At 42.6% G+C, this 21284-nt stretch overlaps 1 protein-coding gene across 1 annotated transcript in view; it reads left to right on the top strand.

Annotated features, from left to right (window-relative positions):
• Window positions 1-21284, top strand: part of LOC308237248 (complement receptor type 1-like) — a gene marked incomplete at both ends in the record, with an annotated part of 114834 nt that overhangs the window by 85646 nt on the left and 7904 nt on the right. Inside the window, 5 exons of the mRNA XM_080647802.1 lie at window positions 10843-11028; window positions 12101-12203; window positions 17418-17503; window positions 17806-17922; window positions 18329-18526. Coding sequence (XP_080503928.1) covers window positions 10843-11028; window positions 12101-12203; window positions 17418-17503; window positions 17806-17922; window positions 18329-18526 — 690 coding nt within the window. The remainder of the gene's footprint in view (window positions 1-10842; window positions 11029-12100; window positions 12204-17417; window positions 17504-17805; window positions 17923-18328; window positions 18527-21284) is intronic.

Consider the following 21284-nt stretch of genomic DNA (forward strand, 5'->3'; position numbering starts at 1 on the left):
ACAGCGCTGGACTAGAATGAAAGATCTTAGAAAAATGCCCATTATTATAACTAAAGGGCAATCTCTACTTTAGGTTTTTAGGAGGATCTCTTGTCAGAACAAATGATTTCCCTCACAATGGGGGTAAATGAGGCATTACTGAGCTTGAGTATTGTTGAAATTGGTACCATCTTAAAAGTTTATCTTAGAGACAGATTTCAAATTGTGATATTAGGAAAGCACATGTTTCTCTCCAGTCTTTCCCACTGGAAATAATTAAAATGGGGAAACATGTGCTAAGTGCTTAAATGTAGCAGCTCTATTTCTTAGAATAAAAAATACAACACAGTACAGAAGAAGAGTAGGACTAGTTAACCGTTGAAATTACTTAAAAAGAATGATTTCTTTCTAGTTCAGGACTCAATAATTTCTTTTCCATTGTCCATTCTTTAAACAGGCTTCTGGGATTTAATTTCTGCTCTTAATTATGTTTGTCTCCGAAGCTGTCTCTTTACCTTGCCTTGTAGGGAAACAGAGGTCACTGCTGCATCCAGCACTTAGCAGAATAAATCAACCACTCCAGCACAGCAGACACACTAAATGGCTTCCCAATCCAGTTTATCTTCTCATCTGTTAAAATGTTAAGATCTACAGTTAATTTATATAGCTAAATTTTTTTTTAAAGTATGGAGGACACTCATAAAATTAAAAATACAACTACCAGATGACCAGCAATTCCATTTCTGGAAATATATCCAAAGGAAATGAAGTCACTATGTGGAAGAATAGATATCTGCCCTCCCTGGTAAGTGCAACATTATTTACAATAACCAAGACGTGATACAACCTGTGTCCATTGATGTGTGACTAAAGAAAAGGTTATTTATGTATGTCCTGCCATTTGCAACAACATGGCTGGACCTTGGGGGCATTATGTTAAGTGAACTGAGTCCTACAGAGAAGGACAAATACTGTTGACCTCACATATAGGAATCCGAAAACCAAACTCCTACAAAAAGAAATCATATTTGTAGTTGCCAGAGCCAGGGGTTAAGGGGCCGGGGAAATTGGATGAAGTTTGTCAACAGTTATAAATTAAGCAAGTACTGGAATGTAATGTACAGCATGGTGACTATAGTTGGTAATACTGTATTGTGTATTGGCAAGTTGCTAAGAAAATAGATACTAAATACTCTGATCACAGGGAAGAAAAATGTTTTTGGTAAGTATGTGAGGTGATGAATGTTAATTAAATTTATTATGGTAGTTATTTCACAATATATACATTATCAAATCATTATGCTGTATATCTTAATTTTATACAATGATATATGGAAATTATATCTCAAGGAGTTACCGATGCTGTGGGTCCTCAGAATACACTTTGAGGAGTGAAGCCTTGTAGGATCAAGGCTATAGACAAGTGGTTCTCAACTCTGGCTACCCCTGGAATGTACACATTAGAATCACCTGGGGTGACCTTAAAACAAACAGCAAACAATAATGCCCAGGTCCCATTCCCAGAAATGCTAAGCCAGAACCTGTAAGGGTGGCCACTGAGCATCACCCTCTAAAGGCTTCTTGGGTGAATCTATTCAAAATGTACGGAGGAGCTGTCACATTAGAATAAACCCAAAATACAGCTTTTCATGTGTTCAAGGAAAATTAGCTTCCCCAAAATATGGACACAGTAATCTTTCTGGTGTCCCCCTGACTGTATGCCAGCTTCTCAATGAGGCCTGGGCCAACACCTCATGTGAGGAATTATCAGATTCGAAACTTAACACATTATTTCATCTAAGTTGTGTTCAGATTTGCTGTCTCGGACTTATTAAGAACACCTAGGCCTTTATTTCCACAGGTGGGAAATAAAGTACAGCCTGCACAAGGCCTCAGTGTGCCTTCGTCCAATACTCCCTCCCACTTACACACCTACAGCCAACTATATGGTACATCTTAGCTAAGAGAGACCCACAGCTGAGAAAACATTTTCTATCTACTTAGAGAGCATGGCCTCAAAAACCAGATTCAAGATGTGTCCAAAAGAAACAGACTACAAAGACATGGTCACATTTTAAAGGACAAGAGAATTCTCAATGGTGATGTACTACATGTCAGATGATGTTGGGAAGTCTTGTGAGATAGAGAACAATGATGAGGGATCAGGCAGCAGTAATTGCTTGGGGTATCAAGTGAACTGATGGGGCTCATCAGGGTCTGTCCCTTGGTGGAAGGACAGTGTTCCCAGCCTTATGAAAGTGGAGAGGCTTCATCGTGGCCAAGGAAGCATTTGGACACCCTAGACCCATGGTCGGCAAACTGCGGCTCGCGAGCCACATGCGGCTCTTTGGCCCCTTGAGTGTGGCTCTTCCATAAAATACCATGGCCTGAGCGAGTCTATTTTGAAGAAGTGGCGTTAGAAGAAGTTTAAGTTTAAAAAATTGGGCTCTCAAAAGAAATATCAATCGTTGTCCTTTTGATATTTGGCTCTGTTGACTCATGAGTTTGCCTTCCACTGCTCTAGACTATGCAATACCTTCTTTCAGTCTTGACTGTGTTAAGTACAGGAGGACATGCCTCCTCCAAACTACTGGATCCTGTTTACTTCCCCCTGCCACAGCCATGGTTCAGAAAAAGGACTGAAGGAAAAAATCCATGTGTTACAATGGACCTGTAGGTTTTCTGGAATAAGACTCTTTTTATTTAGTTGCTCACTTCTGAGAACACCTTTCCTTTGACAAAAGAATGGGGAATGGTTAAGTAATATTCATCAATCTCTCTTTTATCTACTCAGTACTGCAATTTATGCCACACAGTCTTATGCCCTACATAGCTACCACAACCGCAGGAAGAAAACATTCTTGTGAACTTGTAATTTACATGTAATGCACTGTGATTATCAGCAAATGCATTCTGGGTAGTTCAGGAGTCGAGCATCCTGCAATGCAAAGTGCAAGACGTGCCTTTGTAAACAATGGCTGCTAGACGCTGGTTATGAATTGGATCCCAATTAACCACAAGGAGTCCTCTGGGGCAGATATATTTCTCTCATGGTCAACAGTTGTACACATCACCTCCACACAGAGGGACTTATATGCTCAGCTAAGAATCAGAACATTGTGTTGTTCAGGGAGGAGGAGGAAATTCCATGGTTTGTTGAACCCAGAAGTCAATACATCTCAGATGCAGAATGTGTAAATATATATGAAGTTTTGTAATTCCAGGAGGAGCATTTGAGTTTTGTACTGAGAGCTTCCATTTCCTCACCAACCTCTCATTCCTTAACCCTGTGTGATATGTGTTCTATCTGCATCATTCTATGAACAAAATAGATGTGGATACAGAAAGGGGATTATTAAAATTTTATTCATTACCTGATTCCAGATGTAACCTGTGTGTATAGAGAAAACTGAAGAAGCACAAAGACAATAAAACATGCATAATCCTTTCAACTAAGTTACTTTTGGTATATTTCCAATTAATCTCTTTTATGTGTACCAATATACACTGTGTTTTATAAAGGAAGTGGCAAGAGTCACATGCTGATTTAGAGTCTGTTTTGTCCACTTACAAATCTATCAGTTACATTGATATTTTAACATCGCATGCTGCATAGGATTCCCATAAATTCCTTATTACTGTTACCAGACAACTAGCATTTCATATTTTGCCAAAGTTTTACATCTTTGCTCACAGCTCTGATGATTACTTTGGGAAAAACTCTAAACAGAAGTGGAGGTGTAAAACTCATGTCCACTGTAAAACTTTTAACATACAACAGAGTCATATTGAAAACGAAAGTTTTGAAGATACTGCTACTCCCAATACATTTACTCACAATTGCTGACATTTTGATTCTTTGCCAACTACAGAACAAAATGTCAGCTCCTTTTGTATGCTCTTTAATATCCCTCCTTACTCTTTTTAAAAACCAGTCTTACAGGTTTACTCACAACTCTACACGTAAATCTTGCTCATTCTTAATGTTCCACAATTGAGATGGTTTCCCCACAAAAGTTCTCCCTCTTATCAATTCCTACTCATCTCACCAATCATGGCATTAACCACATCCAGGAATCTGACAATATAATACACCCTGTCCTTACCGTTTTCCAAACGTGTATTTTGTCTTCAATAAATCATTTAGTTCCGAAATGGCAAGGGTCCTATAGGTTGAGACCCAATATCCTTAATGGCACGGTGTTTAATAATGTATCTTCCCAGGGGCCTCTCAAGGGACTAGGGGCAGAGGCATTTATATTGGGGCTGGGGGTGCAGTGGCCAAGCCATCTTGGTGATTTTGAAATCTAGAAGGCATTGAGAGGATTCAGTGGCAGACTTTCAACCACGGAAATATCAGCTATTATCCTAATTATGCCTGATTAATGTCAAATTTGAGTAAAGGCTCTGGCTCTGTTATCTGTGGAAGTGGGGTGTCCACCAGTGGAAGTGGTGAATCCCTTTCCCACTGGGGGCTCGGGGTCGGGTCCTTATGATATCTCGAGAAAAAGAGTTTTCCGAGACTAGATCTGGAGGCCTCAGGACAAAAATGGAACCCTAGGGGTGCGGGCACCTAGGCAACCTGCTGCCTGGGCTCTGGGTTTTTATTTTCAGGTCGATGCGTTTTAGTCTTCCATCCAGGCGTCCTGGAAAGACGCAAGGATGACTGCGCCAGATCTCGTTTCCTTTCTACCCTTCCTGAGTGGGGTGCTAGCTGCCTGTTTAAGGACCAGGCAGGGACCCACCATTTCCAGGAAACCTTGGCATTGCACCCTGCAGCTGGAGCCCGAGCTGCCAGTGGACCCAATTGCATTAGACTTTGGCCAGGCCACGCCCCGTTCCCTCCTCAGCTAACACAGGGCCCTGCGGCCTACGTCCCCTACGTCCGCCTCTGAGCCCGCCATTGGCCCCGCCCCATCGTGACGTAATGGTCCAGACCACGCCCATTAACGGCAATGCACTTGACACTTTTTTAGTCTGGGGATTGTGGTGTCTCATAGCCTCCCTCAAAACCACAGTTACGCACTGTCCCTCAGGTTCCCCGCTGATGTCCAGAACAATGACGGCATCTTACCAGCCGCTCAGGGCATCTTCCCGCCGCCTGGAGAGTCCCTTTTCCTGGGGCTTCCTTGGGATCCTTTTGCTGGCCCTAGAGCTCCTGCTACCCATATGCTCAGGTAGGGGAAGGGAAAGGGTGTCAGCTCTGGAGGGAAACTAGAGCGGGTAGGGGAGCTGGCAGACCTGAGCGGAGGGCGAAGGGAACTTTGTGTGTGGGGTAGGAGGCTCAGGGCTTGGTGGACCCAGGTGATGCGGGTTCAGGGTAAAAGCCTTAGCCACAGATTCTCTGGGTTGTTCTGTGGGGGGACCCAGGAGGGTGGGGACCCCATAGGGCCCGCGGTGAGGGTTGTTAGGTGGTAGGTACTGATCCTCTTGGAGTGCTGGGTGCAGTCAGTGTTTCCTGGGGGCCAAGCTGTGTCCCTAGCAAAAGCTTGCAGGTGTTTGAGGACTGAGCTAATCAAGATGCTCAGAGATTAACAAAGAACATGTATGCATATATGCATAACCTATGGACTCAGGAATGCCTGGAGTGGGGTGGGGGTGGGGAGACAGGATGGATGGGGGCAGAAGGGCAGGGGAATGAGGAACAACTAGTAATACTGTCAACAATTAAAAAAACAAGATGGGAAGCCGTGACCAGGTGCTGAAGGTGAGGGCTTGCTCTTCAATGCCCAGCTGTGTGTGTGGATGTTGCTTGGGGGAGTGCTGGGCCCGTGGGGAGGCTTTGCCCTGTGTTCCCTGGGCTTTGTGAAGCCTGGGTGAGTGGGGTGCTGTGCCCCACTGGGTTGGGCTGGGGGATCCCAGGCCAGGTGTACCAGGTGTATGCTTTACAGAAGGGTCCAGGCCAGAGGTGCAGGGTGTGGGTAAGGAGCTCACTGCTTGCTTTGTATGGGGTTTGGGGAGCGCGTGTTACCCACAGAGCCCTTAGTGAGTGAGAGCTACTGCAGGGCCTGGGATTTAGAAGGACTGGGAAGGACACGCAGTGCTTTGTGTACAAAAAGGTAACAGGCGGCTTGTTGCCCCCAAATCATATTGGTATTGCTGTCCAGGCTGTTGCTTTTTTTTTTTTTTTTTTTAACCATGGCATCATGTTCTAATTCCCATGCAATATAGGTAATATCCTATGCTATTCCTAAATGTTCTTTGGGCAATGTGTTTCTTTTGTTCATTAGGTTGGGGCCCATTTGAGGGGAAGTTAGAAGCAACCAAGAAAATACTGTAGCAAAACCTAGTGAGAAATGAATCATAATAAATGAACAATAAATAACATCAATAGGCTTTTCCCCTATAGCTGGAGGCCATCCACTAAGTTTGATTCATGTTTCACTGAATGCAATATATATATATATATACACACACACTAGTGGCCCAGTGCACGAAATTCGTGCACATTAAAAGGGGATTAGTTAGAGGAAATAATTTAATATTGCTATTTGCCCTTTCTCTATAATACAAGTGTCAGAGATGAAATAAAATTAGTAAAATGTATATGAAAACCTTCCTCCTGTCAGAGTCTGGGGCACACCATGAGACCCAGAGTCAAGTCCCCGCCCACCCATATGCGCCTCAAAATCGTGTGAGACCCAGACCCGGCCACCCCCCCCGCTCCCCGCTTTGGGATAGATCCAGACCTGGCTAGTCCCACCCTTGTCAAGACTCACTGGGCAGGGAACATAGATAGCCTCAGGTCCCTTGGCCCGGCGCCAGGACTGGGGACGTGGCCTGAGGTCCCCCAGCCCAGACCAGCATGGGGGGGCATGCCTTGATGACCCAGTCAAGTCCTACCAGGTGTGGGACATGGCCTGAGGTCCCCCATCAAGCCCCACCAGGTGGGGGGGGGGGGGCGCAGCCTCAGGTCCCCTGGCCCAGCACCCGGAGGAGGGAACAGCCTCAGGTCCCCTGTCAAGCCCCACTGGCAGGGGGATGCAGCCTAAGGTCCCCCCTGGGCGGGGGCGTGGCCTGAGTTCCCCCGACCCAGCACTGGGGGTGCACCTTGAGGTCCCCTGTCAAGCCCCGCCAGGCAGAAGGGTGCAGCCTCAGGTCCCCTGGCTGGGTGCTGGGGTGGGGGGTGTGGCCTGAAGTCCCCTGTCAAGCCCCACCTGGTGGGGGGCATGGCCTGAGGTCCCCCAGCCTGGCGCTGGGGCGGGGGGAGCAGCCTGAGGTCCCCTAGCCCAGCACCAGGACGGGAAGCGCACCTTGAGGTCCCCCGTCAAGCCCCGCTGGGTGGGGGGCATGGCCTGAGGTCCCCTGTCAAGCCCTGCCTGACTGAGGTCCCCTGTCAAGCCCCATGGGGGGAGAGGGGGAGGGTGTAGTCTCAGGTCCCTGCTGATTGCTTGTTAAAGCTCCTTATGGGAACTTGGCCTCAGCTGTGGGTGCAGCCATCTTTGTGATGGAGTGATGGTTAATTAGCATATTCCCTCTTTATTAGATAGGATATATATATATGCTTATTCTATAAAACATCCTATCTAATAAAAGAGTAATATGCAAATTGACTGTACCTCTGCTACACCCACAAGCCACACCCACCAGCCAATCAGGGGTGAGTATGCAAATTAACCCAACCAAGATGGCTGCAGCCACGGAGCTGGAGTGAGCAGGAGGCTTGGGTTTCCCCGGTGATGGAGGAAGCCAAGCTTCCTGCACACCCTGGCCAGCGCAGGCCTCTGCTGAAGGCTACAAAGTTTCAATTATAGAAGATAAATAAATCCCAGATACCAGGGCCTCCGCTTGGGTCACTGGGGGGCGTGGCCAGCCTGAAAACTACCACAGGCCCCTGCCCAGGCCACCCCATGCCCCAAGGGAACCGCCATCCTGATCCAGGACACCCTTCAGGGCAAACCAGCTGGCCCCCACCCGTGCACCAGGCCTCTATCCTATGTAATAAAAGAGTAATATGCAAATTGACCATCACTCCAACACACAAGATGGCTGCCCCCATGTGGTCAAAGATGGCTGCCCCCATGTAAACACAAGATGGCCAGCAGGGGAGGGCAGTTGGGAGGGACCAGGCCTGCAAGGGAGGGCAGTTGGGGGTGATCCAGCCTGCAGGGGAAGGCAGTTAGAGGTGAACAGGCTGGCAGAGGAGGGAAGTTGGGGGCGACTGGGCCTGCAGAGAAGGGCAGTTGGGGGGACCAGGCCTGCAGGGGAGGGCAGTTAGGGGTGACCAGGCCTGTAGGGGAGGGCAGTTAGGGGTGACCAGGCCTGCAGGGGAGGGCAGTTAGGCATCAATCAGGCTGGCAGGGGAGTGGTTAGGGGGTGACCAGGCTGGCAGGCAGAAGTGGTTAGGGGCAATCAGGAAGGCAGGCAGGTGAGCAGTTGGGAGCCAGCAGTCCTGGATTGTGAGAGGGATGTCCGACTGCCCGTTTAGGCTTGATCCTACCAGGATCGGGCCTAAACGGGCAGTCAGACATCCCTCGAGGGGTCCCAGATTGGAGAGGGTGCAGGCTTGGCTGAGGGACACACATCCTGTGCACGAATTTCATGCACTGGGCCTCTAGTATACAATAAAAGGACAACCATTTTATACTTTGATGCATTTCAAACTGTCTTTATATGCATGTGTGTTTCTATGCCCAAGTGATTTTTAGGATCCTATTACATAGACAGTTTGTATGCTGTATTCTCTCCTCAGGAGAATTCATACAATAAAGATTTGCCTTGTATGTGCCAGGCCCTGTGCTGGTTCTGGGGACACACTGGTGACCAATAACAAGCCATTCCTACTTTCATGATCCTTTATCGGTTTGCACACGAACACACATGAACATTAACAGCGACTGTGTTTTGCTCCCTGTTAGATCCCCAGAGCCAGGCGCACAGTAGGCAATCAATAAAGATTTGCTGAAATTTGCTGGGACTGGCGAACAGTAAGCAAACCACAATGCTAGTGTTACAACCCCAGTCAGGTGCCCTGGAGGAAGGAGCATGACCCTCTGAGAGCCTTTAACCAATGGCTGTTGGGAGGGAGGCTTTTCTGCTCAGAGGCCACACTCTGCCACTTTGGGGCTTCTGCACTTGCATCCGCCTGTGGACTAAATGGTCCCGGGTTTGATGCTGGCCAAGGCCACATGCCCAGGTTTCAGGCTCAATCCCCAGTAGGGGGTGTGCAGGAGGCAGCCAATCAATGATTCTCTCTCATCATTGATGTTTCTCTCTCTCTTACTCCCTTCCTCTCTGAAATCAATAAAAATATATTTTTAAAAAGATATATGGAACAGTATGTTCATTGCAGCATTATTTGCAATAGCTAAGACATGGAAACAATCTAAGTGTCCTTCAACAAATGATTGGATACAGAGGAAGAGGTACATATATACAATGGAATACAACTCATCCATAAAAAAAGATTAAATACTGCCATTTGCAACAACATGGATGGATCTTGCGAGGATTATGCTAAGGAAGTAAGTGAGCCAGAAAAGGACATGATAACTACTAAGTTCCAGAAAAATGAACAAAACTATTCAGCAGAAGCTAATAGCTGGTGTTTTTTTTTTTAAGCAACAAATAAAAAAGGCAAATAAACAAATAAAACAACTTACAAATGGTAACATGGTGGTGGGGAAGAGGTTAAAAGGAGGTGAGGAAGGAGACTAAACTTCACAATAGAGTATACAGATGTCCTATTACAACATTGTGCACCTGAAATTTACATAATGTTTTTAACCAGTGTTAATCCAATCCACTTAATTTAAAAGAGTCACATATTTTTTGTTATTTGATAGAAGTAAAAATATATATATTAAAGTTTAACATCAATCTGACATAAAACCAATCCAGGGAATAAGAAAAGAGAGGTTTCTCAGGGATCAGCATAGATCTAGTTCCTTTCTTAGGTCCTTAATCTTATAGGAGGGACCTCAGCATTCTTTAGCCCTTCAGGACTTTACTTGATGTGTCTCCATCACATTATTTGATATACTAGTTCCATCAGATTTGTTAGGTTTTCAAGCCCACAGACAATTTAAAGGAAGAGGGATGTCAGAAGTAGGAATGATACTATTCTAGAAAGAAAAAAACTACCAAAAAAATCCAGAAATAAAAAATTCTAACAGCATAGCAATATAGTAACACGGCTTAAACAGCTACCTCAGAACTTCTGCAGCCAAGCACGATCCATTGATTAGCGAAGGAAGAATAAATTATATTTAAAGCAATGTTAAACTTATAAATTTTGACATTTAATTGACCTTTACTGACTCAACTCACTAATGTGAAACATATGACATGAAGTCTTATATTTTAAAATAGGTTAGTCCATATTTATTTTGACCTATGAAATCCACGACGCTTATTTAAGAGTCAGCACCTACTACAGCATTTCTTGAGCACGCACTGAGTACAGAGTGTAGTAAGAAAAGAAGGCTTATGATCCCTGACCTCTAGGAACTTGCCGCCTGAAAGGAGACTGAGCCTGAGGTAATAAGCCATCATCAGTTTGTGTTTCAAACTGTGTAAGAGTAATTTGATCAAGGGCTATAAAGCCTTCTTAGGGGTGAGGTGAGTGTGAAATGAACTCGAAAAAAAATGGGAAGGATGCATATCTATAAATATATTTTAAACCAAAAATATTGCTGCTGTCTCTTCAATTTATTGTTGAAAGAATATTCAGCTTATGCCCAAAAAATTCAAAAGCTAATAGGATGTTATTTAAAGCAAGCACAGCACCTCATGTGGTAAAAGCCTGGCACCATCACTTAAAATCTTGCCAAGGACCTTCCATTTATCCTGGAAGGCCATAATCTGTGACTGGTGAAAAAGAGAAAATACTTTATTTTCATGTTCTTGTTTTGTTATGTCCAGATGCCTGTGATGATCTACCAACATTCCAATCTATGAAACCCAAGGGTGATCCTGAACCCCCTTATCATCCAGGGGACACAGTGGAATATGAATGTCGCCCAGGATACAAGCATCGTTTTCCTGTTCTTCCCACCGCTGTTTGTCAGCCTGATGACACATGGGCACCTCTCCAGGAGGCTTGTAGAAGTAAGTACACAGAATTTTTATTTTTATTGCTCTAAAGATTTTCACACATTGTAGATTGCATATTCCACTATTACCATAATGGCTTTCTCATGTGGATGTACATTTTAGGTAGCAATGTATTTTTTCAGGTCTTGAAAATCTCCTGGACATTTTTTACTTGGCTATTAATGCTCTGGGTAAATGAGAATCTTAAGTTTGGCCATTAGCAGCAACATGGATGGACCTCGAGAATATTATGCTAAGCGAAATAAGTCAGTCAGAAAAAGCTAAAAAAATTGTATGATTTCACTCATATGTAAGATATAAAACTGAAACTCATAAGCACAGACCACAGTTTGGTGGTAACCAGAAGGGAGATGGGGGGTTTGCGAAAGTAGTATGTGGTGACCCATGTCCCGCGTGGTTCATTCAGGGTTTGGGATCTGGAGAAGGGGCCACACGCAAATGAAAGAGACAAGAAATAATACTTTGGAAATATTGGGGGCCAGGCAGGCAAGCCCAATGTAAGAGAAAGGACTTCCACTGGTGCTCAGGCCTCGCCAACCTTTTATTCAATTTTGGATACACATCTAGCTCTTAGGCAGGTAATTGCGGTAACAGACAGACTATCTTAAAGGTCAGTAAATATCAGAAAGATTTACTCTGAGACTGTTTGGTCAGGAAATAGCTTGAGCCCCCATTGTCTGGACTAAACAATCGGTGCATAGCTCTGGCCCTTGCCAGGGGCTCAAGGGTCACCAGCATTCCGGGATCCTTGTTTACACTTCTCTGATAGTGAAGACAATGGGTGGTTTCCCAGAGTAGTACAGGGTAAAGGGGACTAAATTTATGTGACAGAAGATGGTTTGACTTTGGGTGGTGGGCACACAATGCAATATACAGATCATGTATCATAGAAATGTACACTTGAAACCTATGCATGCTTATTAACCAAAGTCACCCCAATAAATGTAATAATAATAAATAATAAGAAAAATATGTCCATCAATTTAATAGCGCAATGTAGAATTTTTATTTTGATTCAAATCTGTTTTGAAATTGCTATAAACAAATGTGAAATTTTTTCTCTTAGAAAAGTCATGTACACAGCTAGAAGAACTACTAAATGGAGAAATAATCTACATAAATGGGAGTCAGGAGTTTGGTTCACAAGCTCAGTATGTTTGTACTGAGGGGTAAGTAAGCTGCTCCTTGGAGGAAGAAGGTAAACATTGCTGGTCCCATTTTTGATTTGGTTCTCTTCTCAAACATTTCCATTATGTTGATTTTATCTATCTTTCTGTAGAACAAGTTGTACTTACAGCCAATCAACCCTTGGACTTTTTATGGAGACTGAAAAGATGTGCAATAAATAGAAAGAAATTTAACTTGGAGGAAACAAAATTGTATCATACTATCTTATATAAGAAAACCCTAATATGCAAATCGACCAAACGGTGGAACTATCGGTTGCTATGATGCACACTGACCACCAGGGTGCAGATGCTCAATGTAGGAGCTGCCCCCTGGTAGTCAGTGCGCTCCCACAGGGGGAGCACCACTCAGCCTGAATCCGGCTGATGGCTGGGGAGCACAGCAGCGGCGGGAGCCTCTCCTGCCTCCGCTGCAGGCGGGCGGTAAGGAGCGAGGCATCCTGGGCTGCGAGAGGGCACAGGCCAGGCTGAGGGACACCCTCCAGTGCATGAAATTTCATGTACCGGGCCTCTAGTAAGTAATAAGTCTATCTTAGTCATTAAAAATGTAGTAACGGTGGTGACATGGTCCTAAATTAAACTATAATAGGCTAAAGGGTGGAAAAGAGAGACGGGGACTTGATCAGTTAACAGAAGAAATGGCAGGAACTAATAAAATATCTGTTGAAACTTTGAATGAACTTCCAGAGGTACTTCAGAATAGTGTGAACGTAAGAGCTAGTATAGCTCCTATTCATTAAGGGGTAGCTCAGGGGTGGGCAAACTTTTTGACTCGAGGGCCACAATGGGTTCTTAAACTGGACCGGAGGGCCGGAACAAAAGCATGGATGGAGTGTTTGTGTGAACTAATATAAATTCAAAGTAAAGGAGCGGAGGGGAGAGCAAGAGAACCCTCCGCTCTTTCGGGTCCGCGGGCCGGATAGAACAGCCGAACGGGCCGGATCCGGCCCACGGGCCGTAGTTTGCCCACGGCTGGTAGCTGACCACCAGATTTCACTGAATCCTACTTACACATGAACTTTCAGGCTGGTGCCAACAAACAGTCCAAAAGCAGCAAACACTTCTTCCTACAGACTATGTACCTATGCCAGAACTAGCCCCAGTCATCCTTCTTCTGCCCCCTTATCTATAGCCCATGTAAATTCCTTCAAAATAACTTACATCTTTCTACTCAGAGCTGTAAAAGAACCCCATTACACCAGGATGGCGGAAATGTTTGCCTTCATCTGTCCCTGTGGCTGGTGGTTTAGACTGCATGCCCCAGGACCTGGTCCTTTTTTCTGGGGAGCACATGGCTAGTCAGTAAACCTGTTCCTTCAGGAAAACTGGCTGTGAAGGTTTTTGTTTCACAACTTTATCCACTTTGTGGTCAGGGAAGATACATTGCATGATATATATATATATATGTTTAAAACCTATTGATTAGTTAATATTAATTTGTGGCTCAAAGTATGGTCTATCCTGGATGATGTCCCATGTGCATTTGAGGGGAATTTGAATTCTGTTCTATGGTGCTCTGTCTGTGAGATCTAGTTGTTGAAGTGTTGTTGAATCCTCTATTTTCAGTCTTACTTATTTCAGTCTAGTTGTGCTATCTATCATTGTGAGTGGGATATTAAAGTTTCCAACTTACTGGAGAAATGCCTGTTTCATAGAAATGTGTATTTCTCTCTACAGTTGTGTCAGCTTTTGCTTCATGTATTTTGAAGGTCTCTTATTTGGTGCATAAATGTTTATAATTATTATATCTCCTTGCAGCATGTGAAACTGATTAAAATATAAGGTGCTTCTTGTCTCTTATAACCTTTTCTGATTCAAAGTCTGTTTTGCCTGAATTAGTATAGTGGCCCTACCCTCTTTTGGTGACAATTTGCGTGGAAGATCTTTTTCCATCCTTTCACTTTGTCCTTGTTCATCTCTTTGAATCTTAAGTGAGTCTCCTGTAGACAGCATATAGGTGGATCTTTTGTTTTTATCCATTCTGCCCATATCTGCCTTTAGATTGTGAAATTTAATCCATTTAAATTTAAAGTAATTCCTGCCTGGGCAGCATTGCTTAGTGATTAAGTGTCCAACTATGAACCAGGAGGTCACATTTCCATTCCCTGTCAGGGCACATGCCTATGTTTCAGGCTTGATCACCAGTGAGGGGCAAGCAGGATGCAGCTGACCAATGTTTCTCTCTCACATTGATGTTTCTTTCCCTCTCTCTTCCCCTCTCTCTAAAATAAAATAACATGCCCTAACCAGTTTGGCTCAGTGGATAGAGCATCAGCCTGCAGACTCAAGGGTCCCAGGTTCAATTCCAGTCAAGTGCATGTACCTTGGTTGCAGGCACATTCCCAGTGGAGGGTGTGCAGGAGGCAGCTCATTGATGGTTCTCTCTCATCGATGTTTATCTCTCTCCCTCTCCTTTCCTCTCTGTAAAAAATCAATAAAATATATTTTTTAAATAAAATAACATATTTTAAAATTTTAAAATAATTATGGACAAGGAAGAAGCTATTTGTTTTTTAAAGCCTTTTTTGCCCCTCTTTTCATGCATTCCTATTTTCATTTGCTAGTTAATTCTTATAATGAAATGTTGTAATTCCTTTCTCATTTTTTGTTGTGTATATTCTATAGTGATTTTGTTTCCAGTTGCCATGGGGATTACATTTAACATCCTAGACATATAACATTATAATTTGAATTTATAGCAACTTAAATTCAATAAATTACAATAATAGATCCTGCCCTAACCGGTTTGGCTCAGTGGATAGAGCATCGGCCTGCGGACTGACGGGTCCCAGGTTCGATTCCAGTCAAGGGCATGTACCTTGGTTGCGGGCACATCCCCAGTAGGAGGTGTGCAAGAGGCAGCTGATCGATGTTTCTCTCCCATCAATGTTTCTAACTCTCCATCCCTCTTCCTTCCACTCTGTAACAAATCAATAAAATATATTTTTTTAAAAAATAATAAATCCTTATCAGCTCCATCCCCATCCTTTTGGGTTGTTAATGTCATACTACCACCCAAATAATAAATGAAATACTGGCTTCTATACCATTTATTTTCATTGTAAGATTAGTTTCTTAAATCACATAGAACATAAAAATGCATTTATAAACCATTGTTATAATAATACTAGATTTAATAATTGCCCATGAATATACCCACAGTGAGAGGTTGATCCATATGGCATGACTTACTGTAACCAAAAAACATGGGTTCGGCTGCCTGCTGCAAGGAAACCCAAACTTGGGAGGCAGGTGCTGGTGCAAAAGGAAAGAGGTTTTACTCAGGTGCCCCAAGACCTGGAATTCCCAGCTCAAAGACCTTCCCCCGCTTCCTGCCCAAGCCCCCAGATTTTATATTGATAGGGAGGGGAGGGACTGTTTCCTATGCAATTATCTTGCTAGCTTTTGGCACACTCGGGTCCTGTCCATTCATCTTTAGAGCTTTTGGTGCCCTAAGTGTAAGAATCAACCCCAGGACCATCTTGGCCAATGGGGGAGACTCCGAAGTGCAAGGGCTGACTGTCCAGGTAACATTAGTCTCTAGTGTCCTTTTATTTCACCTTTTAGGGCACTCCTAAGCATTCTTTGCATATTAGGTATAGTGGTAGCAAATTCTCTTAACTTTCATTTTTGGAAAGTCTTAATAGTTCCCTCACTATAGAAGCACAGTTTTGCTATAGAAAGGATTTTTGATTGAACTTTTTTTTTCTATCATTTTGAGCTATTAGTTCAACGTCTTCTGGCCCCAGGTTCCTGATGAGATATCTGCTATTTAGTTGGGTCACTGACTTCTTTTCCCTTAGATTGTCAAATAAAAAATGGCAAGCCTGGCCAGCATGGCTCAGTGGTTGAGCAACAACCTATGAACCTGGAGATCATGGTTCAATTCCCAGTCAGGGCACATGCCTTGGATGCCGACTCAGTCCCCAGTGTGGGGCGTGCAGGCGGAAGCCAATCGATGATTTTCTATCATCATTGGTGTTTCTATCTCTCTCTCCCTCTCCCTTCCTCTCTGAAATTAATAATAAATATTTTTTTAAATGGCAAGAGCTAACACAACAATAGCCGTCCGGTGTGAATGAATCAAAATTATAACTCTTTTTCTTGTCAGATGGGCAAAAATATATTTTTTTGGAGTGCCACAGAATTTTAGTAATTAGTTTATGTGTGCCATGAGATGAAAAAGGTTGAAAATAGCTGACATAGATATTCTCAAAGAAGTTTTAGCCTCATTGAGAAGCACAATATATACAGAGGTGTCCAAGGAAAATAGTAAACAACAAGCACCACAGAAATAGAGTCATTCAGGATCATTATCAGGAGAGTCCAGAGGGAGGAGAGAGTTCTATGAATTTCAATCATCAGATTTCATGGAGGAGGGGGCTCCCTGAGCTATACCTAGGAAGATACTCTAATCTGAAGAGTATTCATAACATCAAAAACTTGCCTAGCACTCCTATGTTCCTGATGCTAATTCACCTGCTACTCAAAACCACCCCATGACATATATACCTTTCCACAGATGGAAAATTTAAGAAAGAGAACCAGCCCCAACCAGTTTGACTCAGAGGTTAGGGCGCCAGACTGTGGACTGAAGGGTCCCAGATTTTATTCTGAGCAAGGGCACATACATTGATGCATCTCTTTCACATCCATGTTTCTCTCTTTCTCTCTGTCTCTCCCCCTGCCTTCAATTGTCCCTAAAAATTAATTGAAAAGATTTAATCAGGTGCGGGTTAACAAAAAATTAAAAGTTATTAAAAAAATAAAGGGAAACATTAAGCAACTTGTCCAAGCTCAATAAGCAAGTTAGTCTTAGAGCTGGGACGCGAATGCAGTCAGGTCAGCTCTTGGGCCAGATCTCTCTGCTCAGTCGTTGCCCTGACAGAACAGAATGGCATGAGCAAAGACATAGATGTGACAGTGTGATGTGCCTGCCAGAGGTAGCAATCACCAGACTGTCAGGCGTGACAGGTTTATTTAGACACTTTGCTCTAGGCCAACGTGTGTTCATATGAAGGATCTCTCCATTTCATTACATTGCAGATTCAGTTAATGCATTCAATACCTGTCACTTCAGAAACCTATCCTTGAAGTTATGGTAGTGCAGAAAAACAACCATATAAAAACTTCTTCATTATTATGTGTTCTTGTTAACTGATAAAGAAAACAATAATCATTTCTTTTCTCATTTAGTTATTACTTACTTGGAACAAAAATTCTAAAATGTGAACTCTCTGGAAATGATGTGGTATGGAGTGGTGATCCACCAAGTTGTGAAAGTAAGTACATTCTCTCTTTAGAATTTACAGCAGCCGTTCTCACGGGGACCCCTGGAGACCCCTGTATGCTGTACAATTAACCAAGACCCCACAGAGCTTTTCTGCAAGTGGGTTAGTGCTATTGATATTCCTTATATTGGGATTAAAAGAGAGAAGATTTTAAATAATTATTCATTAATTCATTTTTAAGAACAATAAACTCAATACATGTTAACAAATGCAACATATTTTTTTTTAAGATCAAACATTTCCAAAACAAAGGGAAAAGTGTCATTGCTTTACATTTTTTCTAATCTCTTCAGTATCTGGCTTACAGGAAGACCTCCAGATTCAATCTGCGGCATTATCAGACAGTCTGAAGCCACTGGAAAATTTCACTGTACACTCTAAGGATGACAGTGAGAAAAGACAAAATGGTGGTATACCTGTGAACCACTGATTCAGGAATGGATGTAGCATTTCTCAACTAACACTGAGTTTTCCTAAATCGTATTTTCTCATTAAATTGTCAGCATCTCTTATGATTAGAAAAAACTTAGAATGGCCTTACAGATACACACAAGTATTTCAAACATAGGTATCTTCTATGGGTATTTAAGAAAATGGGTTTTATTCTAGAATTTCATTTTTCTGTTAATGGTTTAAATTGGGATAATACATTTCTTTCTATAAATTTTGTTTTAAATGTATATTGGATGTGCAACTAGATGTAGAAATCATATGATAATGAACTCTTGAAGGCAATTCATAGGACACTACTAATGCTGTCTTAATCTTTTTCTTTTTCTATTGCCTTTCTTGTCCCTTTTATTTTCTCTTTTTAAGTGGTTTGGTGTCAACCACCTAAACAAATACCAAATGGAAGATTCACCAATAGCCAAAAGGATAGATTTGAATATAATGAAGAAGTTACTTATAATTGCAATCCTTCAGATGGACCAGATGAATATTCACTTGTTGGAGAGAGCAGGCTTGTTTGTTCTGGGCTTAACCGATGGAGTAGTGACCCTCCTGAGTGTAAAGGTAATAACATTTCCATTTCTTTCCCTCCCATTTGAAAACAGTGTGGAAACTTTTTTTTTTTCAAATATATTTTATTGATTTTTACAGAGAGGAAGGGAGAGGGATAGAGAGTTAGAAACATTGATGAGAGAGAAGCATCGATCAGCTGCCTCCTGCACACCCCCTACTGGGGATGTGCCCGCAACCAAGGTACATGCCCTTGACCAGAATCGAACCTGGGACCCTTCAGTCCACAGGCCGATGCTCTATCCGCTGAGTCAAACCAGTTAGGGCAACAGTGTGGAAACTTTTACCAACTTTTAAATACTTTGGCCAACAACTAAAAAAAAAATACAGTCATGTATGCTTGTTCCTCCTGTTATATTTGTTTCTAATCTAATTTATGAGTGAAATAGAATAAAAATAATTCTACTGGCAGAGTTTCCCACTGTTCACCACATATGTTCTTGACATTCCTGTTTATACATTGTTAATTACTATGTGTATGCATGAGTAAAATTTTTTTATTTTTTTTATTTATTTATTTATTTATTTATTTATTTATTTATTTTTGGCTAGAAAGCATCAAAAAACAGACACTGGCTTTAAAGAAGTTTTATCTCATAATACAATAAGTTTGACAGTTCTGGCTAGCCGAAATGGTAGAATAAATTGTAAGAGACTAACCCTTTCACCAACCAGATTGATAAAGTCTAGGCAAAGCATGCAGGCATACATTGTTTAATTGTCCTTTGCTTTATTGCCCTTCACACATTTTGTGTTGTTTTTTGAGAATTGAATACCACAACCAGCAAAACAACTGTAACCTTCTTTACTTCAATACTCATTTATTGTTGTAACCTGAAACAAACCTGAAATTACTCAGAGGTTTACCTATACTTAAAAAACAATGCCTAAGGCATTCGAGCATGACCTAAAGTAGAACATATTGGAAAGTATTTGACTCTTGAACAAAAGGAACCACTGAAAAAAAGGAAAATATGTTCTCTTTTCAAGTGCATCTGTAATAATTTTAGTACTATATTCTAGGCAATATGTTTAAATTTTTTTAATTTCAAAAATTGAAATTATTTACAGTACAGTATCTTTATAATGGAATTAATATAGAAATTGAAACAAAGATATGTATAAAATCCCCAAATATTTAAAAATTATGAAGACACTTCTAACACACACATGAATAAAAGAAGGATTCACAAGGGAAATTAGAACATGTTTTGAAATGAATGGAAATGAATATGTTAAAGTATCAAAATTTGTGGAATAGAGCAAAAACATTGCTTAGGAGAATATTCATAACCTGAAATACATACATGAGAACAAGAGAAAAGTTTCAGCTCAAGAATATAAGCTTTCACTTTAAGGAGCTAAAAAGGAAAAGCAAGTTGAATACAGAACAAGAAAGCAAAAAGAATTAATAAAGATAGAAATCAACAAAATTGAAAAAACATGTCAAGAGAATCATTGAAACCAACACCTGGTTCTTGGGGAAGATCAATAACATGGATAAACCTATAGCCAGTGTGACAAAAAAAGTAGAAGACACAAATTACCAATATCAGGAATGAAAAAGAAAACATCATTAAATATCCCACAGGTCAGCATGGCTCAGTGGTTGAGCATCCATCTATGAACCAGGAGGTTGCAGTTCAAGGGCACATACCCAGGTTGCAGATTCGATCTCCAGTGTGGGGCGTGCAGGAGGTAACCTATTAATGATTCACTCTCATCATTGACGTTTCTATATCTCTCTCCCTCTCCCTTCCTCTCTGAAATATATTTATATATATACACACACATATATATATATATCCCTAGCTGGTTTGGCTCAGTGCATAGAGCATCAGCCTACAGACCAAAGGGTCCCAGGTTCAATTCCCAGGTTTAGTTTCCATCTAGGGCACGTATCTTGGTTGCAGTCTCCTCCCTGGCTCCAACCCTTGTTGGGGCTCATGCAGGAGGCAACCAATCAATGTATCTCTCTCACATAGATATTTCTCTGTCTTTCCCTCTCTCTTCCACTCTCTCTAAAAATCAATGGAAAAATTTTCCTCAAGTGAGGATTTTAAAAAAATAAAATAAAAAAGCAGTTTTTCCAGTTAGGTACCAGGTTCGTGCAATAGGCCTTCCTTCCCCTGGCTGCCGGCACCAGTTTTCCTCTGGCACCCAGGACCCAGGCCCTCGCTCTGGCCGAAGCCTTCATTCTTCGCTCCAGCTGGAGCGCTGCTCCTGTAGCTCCCGCCCTTCCCTTCATAGCAGGCGTCCCGCCCTGCCTGGCTGCTCTGCACTTGCATGCATGCTGCCCAGAGGCCTGTAGTAGCTACGGGGCTGGGTCACCACCATCTTTGTCAGGTTAATTTGCATACTCACTCCTGATTGGCTGGTGGGCATCACAAAGTGATGGTCAATTTGCGTGTTTCTCTTTTATTAATGTAGATATATTAGAGGCCCAATGCATGAAGATTCATGCAAGAATGGGCCTTCCTTTCCCTGCCTGCTGGCACTGCCTTTGCTCCAGCCAGAGCCACCTTTCCTCCTTTCCATGCTGCCCAGAGGCCTGGAGCAGCTGGGGCAATGTGGAATGCCTGTGTCATCGCCATGGCAATGACGCAAGCGTCCTGCTCCACCCCCAGCTGCTTGGTGCCTGTGTATGCAAATTAACCTTCCATCTTTGTTGGGTTAATTTGCATACTCACTCCTGATTGGCTGGTGGGTGTCACAAAGGTATAGTCAATTTGCATCTTACTCTTTCATTAAT

Source organism: Plecotus auritus (assembly GCF_963455305.1).
Source record: "Plecotus auritus genome assembly, chromosome: 12".
Lineage (NCBI taxonomy): Eukaryota > Metazoa > Chordata > Mammalia > Chiroptera > Vespertilionidae > Plecotus > Plecotus auritus.